Source organism: Amphiprion ocellaris, chromosome 7, assembly GCF_022539595.1.
Source record: "Amphiprion ocellaris isolate individual 3 ecotype Okinawa chromosome 7, ASM2253959v1, whole genome shotgun sequence".
NCBI lineage: Eukaryota > Metazoa > Chordata > Actinopteri > Pomacentridae > Amphiprion > Amphiprion ocellaris.
In genome coordinates, this window is record NC_072772.1 from 23748765 (window position 1) to 23762522 (window position 13758).

The window sequence follows — 13758 nt, forward strand, 5'->3', positions numbered from 1 at the left end:
CCAGGTGAGAACATGTAGAAGTGTGTCAGTATGGAGCAGGGCTTTCCTGAGGAAGTGAGCACCACTCTCTTTGAGACTACCCTGGGTACACTTTTAAAAATGGCCCAATGGCACAAAGAGGCATGTGTGCCAAGATAGCAGGGTGCTCACCGTCTTACAGCGGGGTGCTGCTACGACTCCGCTGTCAAAATATGTATTCTGTCTTCTACCTATCTAATCGGCATGTAATCCACCCAGCTGGAGTGTACAACTGATTAGTCCCGAAGTGCTGAATCACAGGCTTTAGCAGCCCTGCAGGCGGCCAATCACGCACGTGGATCAGCACAGAGCACAAAGCTCCACCAACAGAATAGAGCACCCTTATGCGTCATGTAAGGTCAGAGCTGACTGTATTCACAAGGCAAGAAGCAGGAAAACCTTGTGTAGAGGCACTGCAGAGCTAAATTAGCAGCCTGCCTCTCCGTCCTCCACCTCCTTCTCCTTATCTTTTACTGATTAACTGTAAAAAGGCATATTGTTCTTTGCTAAACAGCTGTAGTGTTGCTTCTGGAGGAGGCTCAATGACTGTATTACAATTAGAATTGATGGGTACTCTTCGAAAATACTTTACATTGGTGCCAAAATGATAGCCATGATTTGATTTTATGCCTCACTTCAGAGTGTTAGAGTTGAAATCATTCGCCAAATTGATCTATTTAGATATTTTAATAACTGTTTCATTATTTTTATCAGTAAAAACACACAGCAGTCCACTATTACATCTTCTTATTTGTGAGGATTTTTTGCTATTTTCTGACTAATAATAAGCTAACAATAGCTCTGTGTTTTGGATCCTACTACAGGACATAACAGCTATTAGACGACATCTCCTTGGACAGTGGAAAATTTGTGACTGACATTTTTCGGACATTTTATGAATCAACATAATTATTCTCAGAAACATTTGGCAGAATGTCAGCTAACAAAAACAGCCAGCCCCTTTTGTCACAAAACAACCCAACCTTCTCAAATTCTTCTCAATCTCAATTTTAGTCCTAAAATAAAGAATCCTTTGCTTTAATGGCACACAGTACAAATGAACTAATTTCAGGGGCGGATACGAACTACAACAATATGATCAAATATACATACTGATAAACCTATACTCCACTGTCTGTGATAAATACAGAAAATGCTCCAAAAATAGGCATACATAAAGTATTGAAGTTAAATAAATCTATATCATTGATATTCATTCATTTAGAACCTGGAGTACAGTAAGAAAGGTGTAGATCTCTGACATTAAACAGTGAATAAACAAACAACATACTAGGGCTGAACAAGTAAACAAATAAATATAATCAAAATTGCAGTATGACAATATTCAACTTGCATGAAATGCAAATTTTTGATAATGGCAAACTGTCTTACAACTTAGAATTATAAATGAAGCAATGTGGTGCTCTGTAGCCCCTGGCCAACAAATCATATTCTCCATGCATAAGGGAAAGTGCTTGTTTGGTGCAGACTAGGGCTGCCACAAACGACGCGTCGACGAATCGCCTGAGCACGATACGTCATCAAAAGCGGAAGTGAGCGCGCAATGCAACAGAAATCACCGTCCGAGTGGAGCGCGGAACACGCATGGACATCCGCGCTGTATCGTGCATATATAGTATATGCACGATGCGGCGTGGATGTCCGCGCTGTATTGTGCGTATATAATATATGCATATACTATATATGCACGATACAGCGCGGATGTCCATGCGTGTTCCGCGCTCCACTCGGACGGTGATTTCTGTTGCATTGCGCGCTCACTTCCGCTTTTGATGACGTATCGTGCTCAGGCGATTAGTCGACGCGTCGTTTGTGGCAGCCCTAGTGCAGACTGCTGCAAAAATCACATCATATTTTTGCAATTTGTTCTAGTTGCAAAGAAATTAGAAATTAATATTTCCACCAAATTCATGGTTAATATCACAATAAGGCTGAATGTCAGACATAAAAAACAAAAAAACAAGCATTTTTAAAAAGAATCTTTAGTCAAGTTATAAGCATTTGGTTTCCACTTCAGCTCCAATATAACACACTAATATCATACAGCATCTTATCTGATATCAAAAGCATTAACATAGTATGGTCGCTGGCACTGGGTTCCATTTATTCATTCAATAAATCTCCACTTACGATATCCTACATTGCTCATTTTGTCCCAAACTGGTTGTCTAATCTGACTCAAGTCTATTGGACTGAGCTGTGGGAAAGTTCCAGACTTCTAGGGAGACTATGCAGCCCAGCGTCCAACGATATTGCACTCAAAGTGAGGTACAGCACGTTAGTAAATATTAGTTTATGTGGTGGTGGTGTTGATGATGAGCAGGCTGACTAATTTACTAGTTCACATGAATCATGAGGCTGCAGTACCTTTCTGCTCATGCGTCTGAGCATGTGCAAGCACCATTAATAACCAGGATGTCCAGTGGTGGGGTTGAAGTGCTCATTATCTACACTGCATGCTCCACCTTCACTCCAGTGAACCCTGTCCTCACTCAATCTCCACAGTGACAGTGGTTAATAGACAGCCTGCTGACAGATCAGCCACAGTGGGCCGTCCATCAGTGGACCTCCACCGGTAGGAGGAGGACCGAGCAGCCTGTTCACAGCTCGCTACTGTCCTCTATTTACATGCTGATGCAGAGTATGTACTAAGTGACTGTCTATATTGACTATTCTTTTTAAACAGTTATTTCACAACAAATTAGAAGAGACAAGGATAAATACTGCACAGATCATCATAAACATACCAGCAACAGTTAGTGGACATTCTCCATTAAACTGCTGGATTTAGGTCATGTTTGGCACTGGTTTTGGGTCTCTGATTACACTGGTCACGTCACCTGGCCAGCCAGTACATTTCATCTCAATGATTTAGGTTTCTGATGCAGCTAGAGGCACAGACAGGGCCAGTAAAGAGACAGACTGAGCTGATACAATCTTCATGGATTTTTTGCCAGTCCACAGCTGCAGTGCCCAGTAGCTTACAATGCTCTGGCTAAATGTCTTTTCTGACAGGTGGCTGACATTGGTCAGCGACAGATTGATGGCAGCATTAAGGCAGGCTTCAATATATTCTGAGATAATTTGCCCAGGACCATGTGTTGACCAGCTTCGCTCCATCGACCTGAAGCTGGGCTAACGTTGTTAACTCCATGGAGCCATGCGTGTTGGATGTTACTGGTGAGTTTTCCAACCGTTATATGTTTCCATCCATACTGACTCACTGTAACTGCTGTTTCAAAAATTTCTACCTCTGTGCTTAGGCTTAGAGGGGGTCACCTTAAGCCTGGCAAGGCGCAGGAATTGCAATACAATGGTGGAAGCTAAGGTTATATTTTTGGTTCACCCGGTTCTACTGTGCTGAGACCAACAGTGAAATTGGTCTGTATGTCTCCAGACCATGAGAAGGTGGTCCATGCTTTCATTGCAGAGTAGGGCAGGGATCCTTTCCTCATGTTACATCTGCTTCACCACAGCAATGGTGTTAAATGGGGTGGGAACATTTTTTAATTAAAAGTTTTGAAACACATGAGCACTGACAGATTTTAATGATATGCACGTTTCTTTCATATCGTATTACCACATTTTTGGTGTTGTAAGGCAAAAATACAAATATGTAGAAAATGTACCTAAATATTAAAAGCAGATTGGATATGTAGCTTAAAAAAATAAACAAAGAAACAATAAAATGAGGGAGGCTGTTCAATTATGACAAAAATCCTGACTATTTTTGTCAAGATCATGATTATTTAACACAATTATTCAATGATCATGTACTTATTAAATTAAAAATACTTGTCTTTTTAACTGTGGATGTCCATCAACTTTAAATACAATTCAGCTGAAAAAGAAATGAGAAAAGAATGTAAGAAATGATAAATCAGGAAGTTTGCAAGTGATTGAGCACCATTCTCCTCATAAACATGTGATTAAAGACAGCAGAGGTGCCACCATTTTCCAGCTACATGACACTCCTGTCATGAAATGCTTCATGCACTGGCAAGAGCCGGTTATCCAAGGTCAGCTGAAATTTCTTGCCACTACGAAATTTATGTTGAAGCAGAGTTCTGACTAAAAACCCTTTCAGACATTGGATAATAGGTCAATTTTATTTCAATGTGTATGTGTGATGTTGTTAGGCAACGATGCATTCTGTCTCCATTCAGAGGATACATGTAATTACAAATAATAAATTAAGTGGCTGCTGTTGTGCCACATGCAGGCAAGTCGTTTGCTTTGGAGATTATTTGATGGATCCTGCTGCTGTCTGATGCTGCAGGTATTTAATAAACTTGGAGAGACTTCTACAAACAGCTGGAAAAAAAACAAACTAACATTTAGATCACATATTGTCAAAACTGCAGTAAAGTTTTCAGACATTTCTGACACCTTTAGATGCCCTCAGATTAAAAGAAAGGAGTGCATGTCTCCAGTGGTAGCTCTGCACCAGTAGCTCCTCAGCCAAGATGTAAACCCTGAACCTGTGCTTCAGTTACTACTGCAACAACACATCAGCAGAGGGGTAAAACTTCCCTGTCTCTCGACAGTGTAAGCCCAGCTCATGTTGCATATTAGTGGGAAATAACGACTAGAGAGAGTTGGGACAGTTTCTCCCTTTTTTTCCATTTAACCTTAACTTTACAAATCAAGACTTTAAAAAACTATTTCTTATTTACAGTAGCAACCTGGTGAGTTCTAGAAGACACCTGTAGTGGAAAAGGAGGTGAAGGAAGCAAAAACATTGAACAACAAGACAAAAAGAATGGCTAATTAATAGTACAGAACTAAAACAATATACAAATATCATCCAAATGTCCATAATTAACCATTTAAAAGCTGTCACTGTCATTCATTTACTTATTTATGGATACATTTATCCAGATTTGTGTCTTTGTAAGAAACTCCAGTCATTAGCAGCAGTAGACTGGAATGACAGCAGTCCTTTACTGGATTTCAGGGCCTTTACTGGCCCTGGAGGAAGAGAAAAACTGCAAACTGTATTTTCCCACAAATGTTGGCTGCAGTGAATGTCTTAAATAAGAGGGTGAGCATCCAAGCAGAGTTTTGTAACTAAACATAAACCAGTTTATATTGTGAGAAGTATGCAAAGAGCCATCTGAATAGAGAATACAGAAGACGCTGGTGTGTTTGGATGGGGGCACTTGTAGCAAATCAAATAGCAAACAGATATATTTGGTCAAGTCTTTGCAGTTTTTCTGTACATGTCAAACTATGCATTGTATCCACATAATAAAGTAAAAGTGGAACAGTTTCTATTAAGAAAACCAAGTTTTATTCTGGCCTTTGACTGCAGCATGGTGGCATGGTGACAGAAGAATACACTATCTAACCAGATTCATGGGTATTTATAAACTGTAATCTGCTGTGTGACTACTTGATTTCTTTCAACCAAACCATATAACTTTACGTCTCACAGCCTTTGAAGATACATAGAGGTTAAAAATGATTTAACCTTGCACAGATTTAGCAACATTTTATTTAAAAAAATGAAACATTGTATTGCTTTCTATCTTCTATTCTAATATGAATACATCAGAAGTATCATGGCATGGCCGTTGAAACCACAAAGAGTTTATAAAAAATACGTTCAGTTTGTGAATTAGTGGGAAAAAGTGTTCTACTATACTCCTGAGCCAACTTGATGACAAAAAGCTGGCTCAAAAGTTGCCACTGCTAGATAATAGTAAAACTGCTTCAATTAGATGGACAAATGGGGAAGGAAAACAAAGCAAGTTCTCATTACAGAGAACACTTGTGTATTGTAATGCTGTGATGCAATGGATGTATACTTGGACGCAGGGCTGCATTAAGTGCAATGGCTACCATTCGATTCACAGAAACAATGGGTCTGATTTCTACAAGTGCCCCAACACACTTTCCATCCACACAGACACACACAAACACACACAGACATACACTCTCTCTCTCTACATAGCCTCTGACTGCAACACTGAGATGCACATCATTGCATCCTTCGCTTATCTCTCCTTCTGTCTTGCACTGGACACACACCAGCATGCCCATCACACACACACGTTCACAGCAGGTTTCCAGTGTTAGACCACCTTACTAAATTATTGTAGCAGCAGAGTAGCAGCCAGCAGGACCCCCTGCAGTGATTCAATGTTCTATCCTGTCCTATGAAATAAGTTGGTCTGCTATCAGCAAGACTGGAAACACCCTGGCAGGAGCACCAAGTTGTCTGGAGCGGAATGCAAATGCTGAACTCACATGGGCCTCGATGACCTTTTAGTCATGGCGAACTGTCAACAAAAATGCTTGCTGGCAGAAACATATTGGCCGTGCTGTTCTTGAAAAGCTCATTTCACCTGCAGGCTTGGCATCAGACATTCAGCATGAGGCTGCTGTTTAATGGGGACTGGAAAGAGGAAAACAATATAAAATGAAAATATCTCATTTTTATTTTCAGAGCCAATTATCACCTTATTCTACAAATTCTCATAATGATACTATAATCTCTTTATAGCATGTTCTGTGGTTTCTGCTGCAGGCTGGAAAGTCTTCCGACTGTAATATTTTGGAAAAATAAAGGGCTAAATGTCAACAATAACAGCTAAATGCATGTAACCACTTTAAAAGAAGTCAAAACTTTGAAATTCCCAGTTACTATAAAACAATGTCAATATTGCACAGAACACTAGCAATCTGTTGTAGCTAACCTATGTCACTGAACTTTCTACGACCAGTCAAAAGAGAACAGGTGGAAATCATAGAATAAGTTATTGCTGATTTCCACTCATCTGCTTGAGTTTCAGGTTATTGACATGGTTCATGCTGGTGAGTGTCACAGCTTACAGGTATTTAAAAAAATATTAAATCTTCTTGTAATTTCTTATGTTATTAGTACTAAACAAAAGCTAAGTTTGGCCTGTTTAGGCTAATATATTAGCTAAGGTTAGTTTGTATAAAATAACGTGGCAGCTCAGGTTATCTTGTTAAGGCTAAGGTGAGTTTGTTTCAGCTAATGTGGCAGCTTAGCTTATTCAGGATAACAAAAACAGATATTGTAACAGCTATGGCTGGTTTGTTTAAACTAGCGGAGCAGCTATCGATATCTTGTTTATGTGAATGCAGCAGCTTAGGTTATCAGATTTACATTAAATTTGCATGATGTGTTCTACATGATATGCACCAACATGATGTAGGATTCTGTACTGCCACACAATCTACACACAAACTTAGTACTGCATAGTATAGTAACAGTGTCATTATTGTGACTTGGTTGAGGTTTATATAGCTGTGCAGCAACAAACTGATCGCGTGAATGAGGCCTTCCTGGATTTAGAGTCAACCACAAGGCCCTTAATCAGCTTGAATTTCTTCAAAAAAATGAGTAATTAAAACATACACTAAGATTGTTTAGATTGAATATTTTTTTAAAAGAATTTTAACTCTAGTGCTGTCTAATCTATAATTCTATTACTTTGCCTGATATTTTCATTTTCTGTCATGGTATCATTTCAGTATCGGTATTCAGTATCGTGAGAACACTACACCAAGTCATATGTAACTCCTTTGAGCACTGTCCAATAAGAATCCAGGCCTGAATACATCTCAATGCCTGCACTACAAGCCCTTGCCTGTGGAGTGCCATGACGTGCACAAATGAGCAAGGGACCAATCATCACCACTTGCAGCTGTTATTTAGGAATGCACGATATTGGATTTTTGCCAATATGCCGATATTCTCTCACTCACTCCAAGCAACTGCCGATGCCAATGTAGGCAAGATATTCTTCCCACCTAATTACAGATAACATTAAGTCTGTCCTGTAGGAGAATTATTATGTCATGCCTACTCGTACGGTGATGGCCCATAGGCAGGTGAAAACACGTGCTTTCCAAGTGTTACTGGTAAAATAAAAATTACTTCAGCTTGCACATAAAATATGCCATATTCATCTTTATGTAAGATTTTCAACACAACTGTACATTTTTAGTCTGACAAGCATTATCTGCATGTGTTGAATTTGTGCTGCAGTAGATGATCGTTTTTTAAGCTTCTATTGGCTGATACCAATAACGGCAACGTTAACTAACGTTCATGTTGAATAATTTTGTAGTTACCACTAAAAAGTGCACAAGCTTCTGCCCAACAACTGCTGAGCACATTTGTAAACCAAGTTTCTGACCTTGCTAACTTAGAACTTAAGCAACTTGAAAATCATTAAAGTTAAACATGAAAATTAGATTCAATAATTGCTCAAGAAGAGTGCAAACTCTATTACTGAATTTGACACTGGATTTGGAATCCATTCATGCATATTAAACCTTAATCTAAACTTACCATATTTACTTATATTTATGTTTATGTTTAAACAAAATGAAAGACAGCTGTGTTCATAATTTCTAAATAATGCACAATTATGCTACTGTGACTTAAGTGTGCACTTGGCAGCTGTGCTATTTAGACAAACAGTGAGTACTGCAGTTTGGTGCATCGCGTTATTGTACATCAGGAAACACAGAGGGGACAACACACGCCCTTCTTACCTACCTTTGCTAAGACTCAGAGGCTTAGGACTGCTGTATAAGTTGTTGATTTACTGTTTACCAGAGACAGGATGTCTAGAAGCATAATGACTGGGCAACTCACAGATTAAGGAGCCTGTTCAACAGCCTTTAAAGTGGTGATAAAATATTACCAAGTCCTATGACTGAAGCAATAATATTCCAATGATCTTGCATAGTATAGAACATCCACATGTATCATTTTGCGTAGAACATGTATCACATGATTGTGTGAAGGTTTTGAATATTTCACTGAGATGAACACTGAACTTGGAGACTTCATGCAATTTACAAGTGTTCAAATGTATCCTGGAACACTCTGCTATCTACAGCCAATCTGCCACGCAAATTGCAACAGTGTAAACAACAGCCTGCCCATGTTTCCACAGCAAACGCCACACTGGAAGTCTTTCTCGCAGCAATAGACAAATAACATTCACAAACCAGGGAGTACAAGGTAAGCATGCAAAGCAGCGTTTTATTGCCCTGAGTGATGCTGACGTACTGACATGACGTGACTGTGAAGCTGTGTGTCAGAGGGATGACCATGGCTGTTGCATTACTAAACCATATGGTGGTTAACCACAAAGGTTCAAATGTCCCGTGACGGTTCTACGGGCACTAGAGGAAAAACTATGTAGTGGAACCTGATTCACAACAGGAACACACTTCCTTATACAGATACTTTTCAACTAGGATCTATCTCACAACAGGAGGTCAACACTGTCAGGCTATGTTTCCAGCTTCACAAAAATGAACAGAGAGAATGAGACTCAGAATTTAAAACCAAGATTTTACATGTCACAACACAATTCAACACAACAGCTCCAAAAACTATGGCTTCCTATCAACCACAAAGGTGAGTCAACACCTCTGGCAAGGATACACAGTTCTGTTAACCGAGCATTATCAGCTATCATCTGCTGCAGGATATACAGTCAGCTGCTGCTTCAGGAAGTCTCCTTTCTCCACAGTTAATTGCCATTTGAAAAGGAGATGACTTTAAACATTAACCTTGTTGTCTGCCAACACAAATTCACAACAGCCTTCTTGATCATTTTACAATACCCTTAAGTTGTAAACGTGTCATCTTAATTCTTGACAATCATGTTTTTTCCTGTCACTTCTGTACCTTCAGGGTCATAATGAGGTGCCCAGGGTTACGTAATTCTAGTAATTCAAAACTGTATCATTTGATCAGGAACAAACACTGCACCAGACCTGACCCATAATCAAAAGTACTACACTCCCATTGCACCTACTGCAGCAAGTAAACCCAGCGGCCTGGATGTTTGGACTTTCTCTTCAAGTTATGTGTGCAGTCTTGAACCTTTAACTTCTTTATTTGTTCTACATGTGTTAAATTAGCATACTTCTCATTAAACAGAACAGCTTCTTTCCCGCTTTAGTAAATGTTCAATCATCTGTCACTTAACACACTCTGGGAAAAAGGGAGAGGACTTTCGCCTCTGAAACCACTCTAATGTAGCAGACTGACTGGGCTGTCTGAATCTCTGTAATTGGCAACTTTTAAATTATTAGATTAATCACCTTTACTATGCATAACCCTCTGTAGCACTGATTCAGGTCTGTTTTGAGGATGTGATCAAGAACAAACCTGTTTCAAATCTTTAGATGGCAAATTATCTTTCTGGAAATAGTAAACAAAATGTACAATCAACCCTCGAAAATTTGACTTGAATGACTGAAGTCTGGGGTAAGGATCCAAGAGGAAAACATCAAAGCTGAACCTTTCCAACAGGATGCCCCCTGACCATTCCCCAGCTGGTATCCTAGCAGAGTGAGCTTCTATGAAAACTGAACCCATAATTGCTGCAGTCAAGCCTGCGGTGGGAATTAGGAATGCTGCCATGTGACTGGTCAGATAAGGCTGGATGGCTGGATAATTCCACCGCCTGTGAGTGTGTGTGAATGTGTGTGTGTGTGTGAGTGTGTGTGTGTGTGTGTGTGTGTGTGTGTGTGTGTGTGTGTGTGTGTGTGTGTGTGTGTGTGTGTAGTCACATGTGATCATCAGAGTTGGAATGGCAATCAGCTTGAGGAATGTCAAAACCGCCACACATGGATTTAATATGGAAAAGACAGACGTGACAAAAAGTCAACACGTGTTCAACTACAAGGTTGTGAGTGAAATAAATAACAAACAATTCTGACTACAAATAACTTTCACTCCAGTAAACCACCACACTAATAATTAGACAGGTGCCAATGCAAAGGACAGGCCAGTCTCTAGCAGCCTGGTTAAGATATGACACAGTCCTGGATGAATGTGTAACAGCCTCTCATAGCCTGGAATCTGTACTTACAAAGTTCAGCTGTTGCAAACCCAGAGAGCAAAGTACAAGAAGAAGGCCATCAGGGATAAGATCTACTAGGTGCTTCCTGATAAACGCTCACCCACATCTTACATAAGAGCAGCAACGCAAAGATTATGTATCAATTACAGTCTAGCTGTGTGATTTGCTTGGTTTATCCAGCCTTACTCCGCCACATAACCTCATTTGACACCGACGTGCTTTAGGAAGTGCACATATGATCCCATATGACGTGAAACACGTAAATGACATTAGATACAGGCCTGTCAATTTCTGTTTGTTTATCAGAGTTCAACCAATCGCTACCCCCGTGTAAAAAAATCCCACATGCTAATAATTAGGTGACTAACGGCAGTGACAGCATTGTGGAGCACATCTGTTTGTTGTTCCGCCTCTGACTACACAGCTAGCTCATGTGTGTACAACTGAGCAGGACCTGACAGCTCTCTAGCAGACACTGACGATTAACGTTTGTCCACACCACATGGCCAGGCTTGAAATCCGACAGACGAAGGCTACAACAAACCGTCTGGAGATATTCCCTCTGGGAACTTAGCTGAAAGCCAGCTAACCGTCTAGCTACTAGACAAGCAGGCTAATAGCAGCACACACACATTAACGTTACTCTGCAGTAGCTAGCATTGACGATAACAGCTAAGTAGCCCACAGGAGCGTCAGCCAAGAAAAGTTAGCACAAATTCAAGGCTACCTGCACAACTGTTTTGGCAAACAGAGTCCATCCAGCCCACCCCTCCTCGTTAGCCAACACTAGCCCCACAAGCAACGCTTTCGTAGCTATGGAGGGAACGTCATACCAAACACAGTCCAACGATCTGTCAATTTAACGTGACCTTGCATATTAGGGAAGACACATGCGACATAAAACACAATTCAGTACCGGTTTGACACTGCAAGGAATAATAAGTCAGTTCGGGGTAGACATAGTTCACAAAACGACAACGTAGCTGCAATTTATTTAACCTCTAATATTGGGAAACGCTTCCTATTGCAGACCAATGTGGCGTGTTTCGAGGGCAGACGACTGCGGAAAATACGCGCTTAGCTATTGATAAACTCAGCATATGTCAAAAAATCCAGACAGAACTTATAAATACCGCTGTGCCGAATTGAATAATGGAACCTAGCAATTCCGTAGAATCCGTGTATTACTCGTTGATAGGCGTGTACGTTGTACAAACAGTTATTCCGCTTAAACCAGCAGATTGTAACGGGTGGTCTGGACGTTCGTTTTTGTACCTGGCTAGCCTCAAAGCAGACAGTTAGCTAAGCTAGCGCAACTAAGGTGGATTTAGCCCCTTGCTTTTCGGCTTACCTCTCTTGACGGCCTCGTCATACGACAGGAATCCTATCCTCGACTCTTTGGCCCCCATGCTCCCTTCATTTCATTGCGATGTGAGAAAATAAACGTTCCGAGCTGACTTGATCACAAGCGTTAGTCGCGTCATCCGTTTATTGTGAAATGGGCTCCAGCGGTGTGTGTATGTGGTGAAGGGGTGAATGTTTTCAGCGACGCCTCCATTCTGTCACATGATCTGACTCTACAGGTCACTTGATCAGCGCCTAATGCCGCTTGTAAACAAACTGCAAATAACACACTAGAGCCTTTTATTTAGACTTCAGTGACTCCACAGAGTGCTTCCTTTTGATCCTGCAAACTATAAAAAATTCACTTTCACTTAGTATGCGCGGTCATACCAAGCTGTCAGTGGCTGTGGTAGATGTGTAGCTGTGAAGGAAACAAGTGCGAGTAGCGCCACCTTGCGGCTGTTCTGCTGAACAACACTAGGATACACTAGCCACAGCGACCTCTAGCGGTGCGTAGAAGTAATGCTGTGAGACGTTTGCTTCATGAACACATCAGCTCGATCAGTGAGTTTAATGCTCATCTCATGGTGGCTCGATGCCCGAAGTTTTCAGCAGATATTGTGCCAAAAACTGGCAGCGCTCTTCTGGTTAAAGCTGCATCACCCACTTTATATACACTGCTGTTTTTATCCGCCTCATAGTCATGACTTTATGTCTGATGTAACAGCAACAATGTGTCTTTGTGAAACTTGAACATTTCTTGCAAGATAATTTTGGACCAGAACTGTTTGCAGTTCATGGAGTAATCAGGCCAAGCATTTACAATAATTATGGGCAAGAATACAGTATTGTTTCTAATGTTTGGACTGTATGTGTTTGGTAAGTGCAACGTCCTTGTTAGTCCGCGAAGGAACGCAGCAGAGTTATGGGACGATTGGCATACATTTGTCTGTTTGTTTATCTGTTAGCAACATTATTCAGAAACGGACTAATGGATTTGGATGAAATTTTCAGGGAAGGTCAGAAATGACACAAGGACCAAGTGATTAGATTTTGGCAGTGATGCAACTTATAGTCTGGATCCACGGGTTTGTTAAAGATTTCTGTATCATCTCCAGATAGCGGCACGCCGTGACTGTAACTATGACTACAAGTGAACACTACTTCAGCTGCCTGCTGACGATCACATGATTGCTATTGTACTACAAATTGACTGCTGCGAAGTTATCAGGACTTATCCTTCGGAAATGATACGACTGAGCAGCCTTAGTGGAGTACTGGGCTCTCTAAGTGCTTTGCTGGTTTAGACTGTAATTAACAGTCTAAACAAAAAGGGGATATACAGAATATACCCCCTTTGTGCCACACAAATCATGTCCTTTTTCACAGCTGATCCGTTCCAAGCCCACGGTGTTTGGAACAGCATCCCCATCTTCAAAGTATGACATCCTGATTTTCCTAACTGGAATTCTGAATGGATGGCTGGTTTTATTCCTTTGGCAATCAA

The 13758-nt window shown here is 40.6% G+C and overlaps 1 protein-coding gene across 7 annotated transcripts in view; it reads right to left on the reverse strand.

The window, feature by feature from the left end:
• usp32 (ubiquitin specific peptidase 32) overlaps positions 1–12457 on the reverse strand; it is an 85825-nt gene extending 73368 nt beyond the window's left edge. For 4 of the 7 annotated variants that reach the window (XM_023289313.3, XM_023289310.3, XM_023289309.3 and 1 more), the window contains exon 1: positions 12259–12456. In XM_023289313.3, the coding sequence (XP_023145081.2) occupies positions 12259–12316 (58 nt within the window). In that variant the 5' untranslated portion in view covers positions 12317–12456. Of the gene's footprint in view, positions 1–12258 lie in introns of all 7 variants that reach the window. The other 3 variants (XM_023289312.3, XM_023289308.3, XM_023289307.3) reach the window with 1 other exon arrangement.
• Between the last annotated feature and the right edge of the window lie 1301 nt (positions 12458–13758).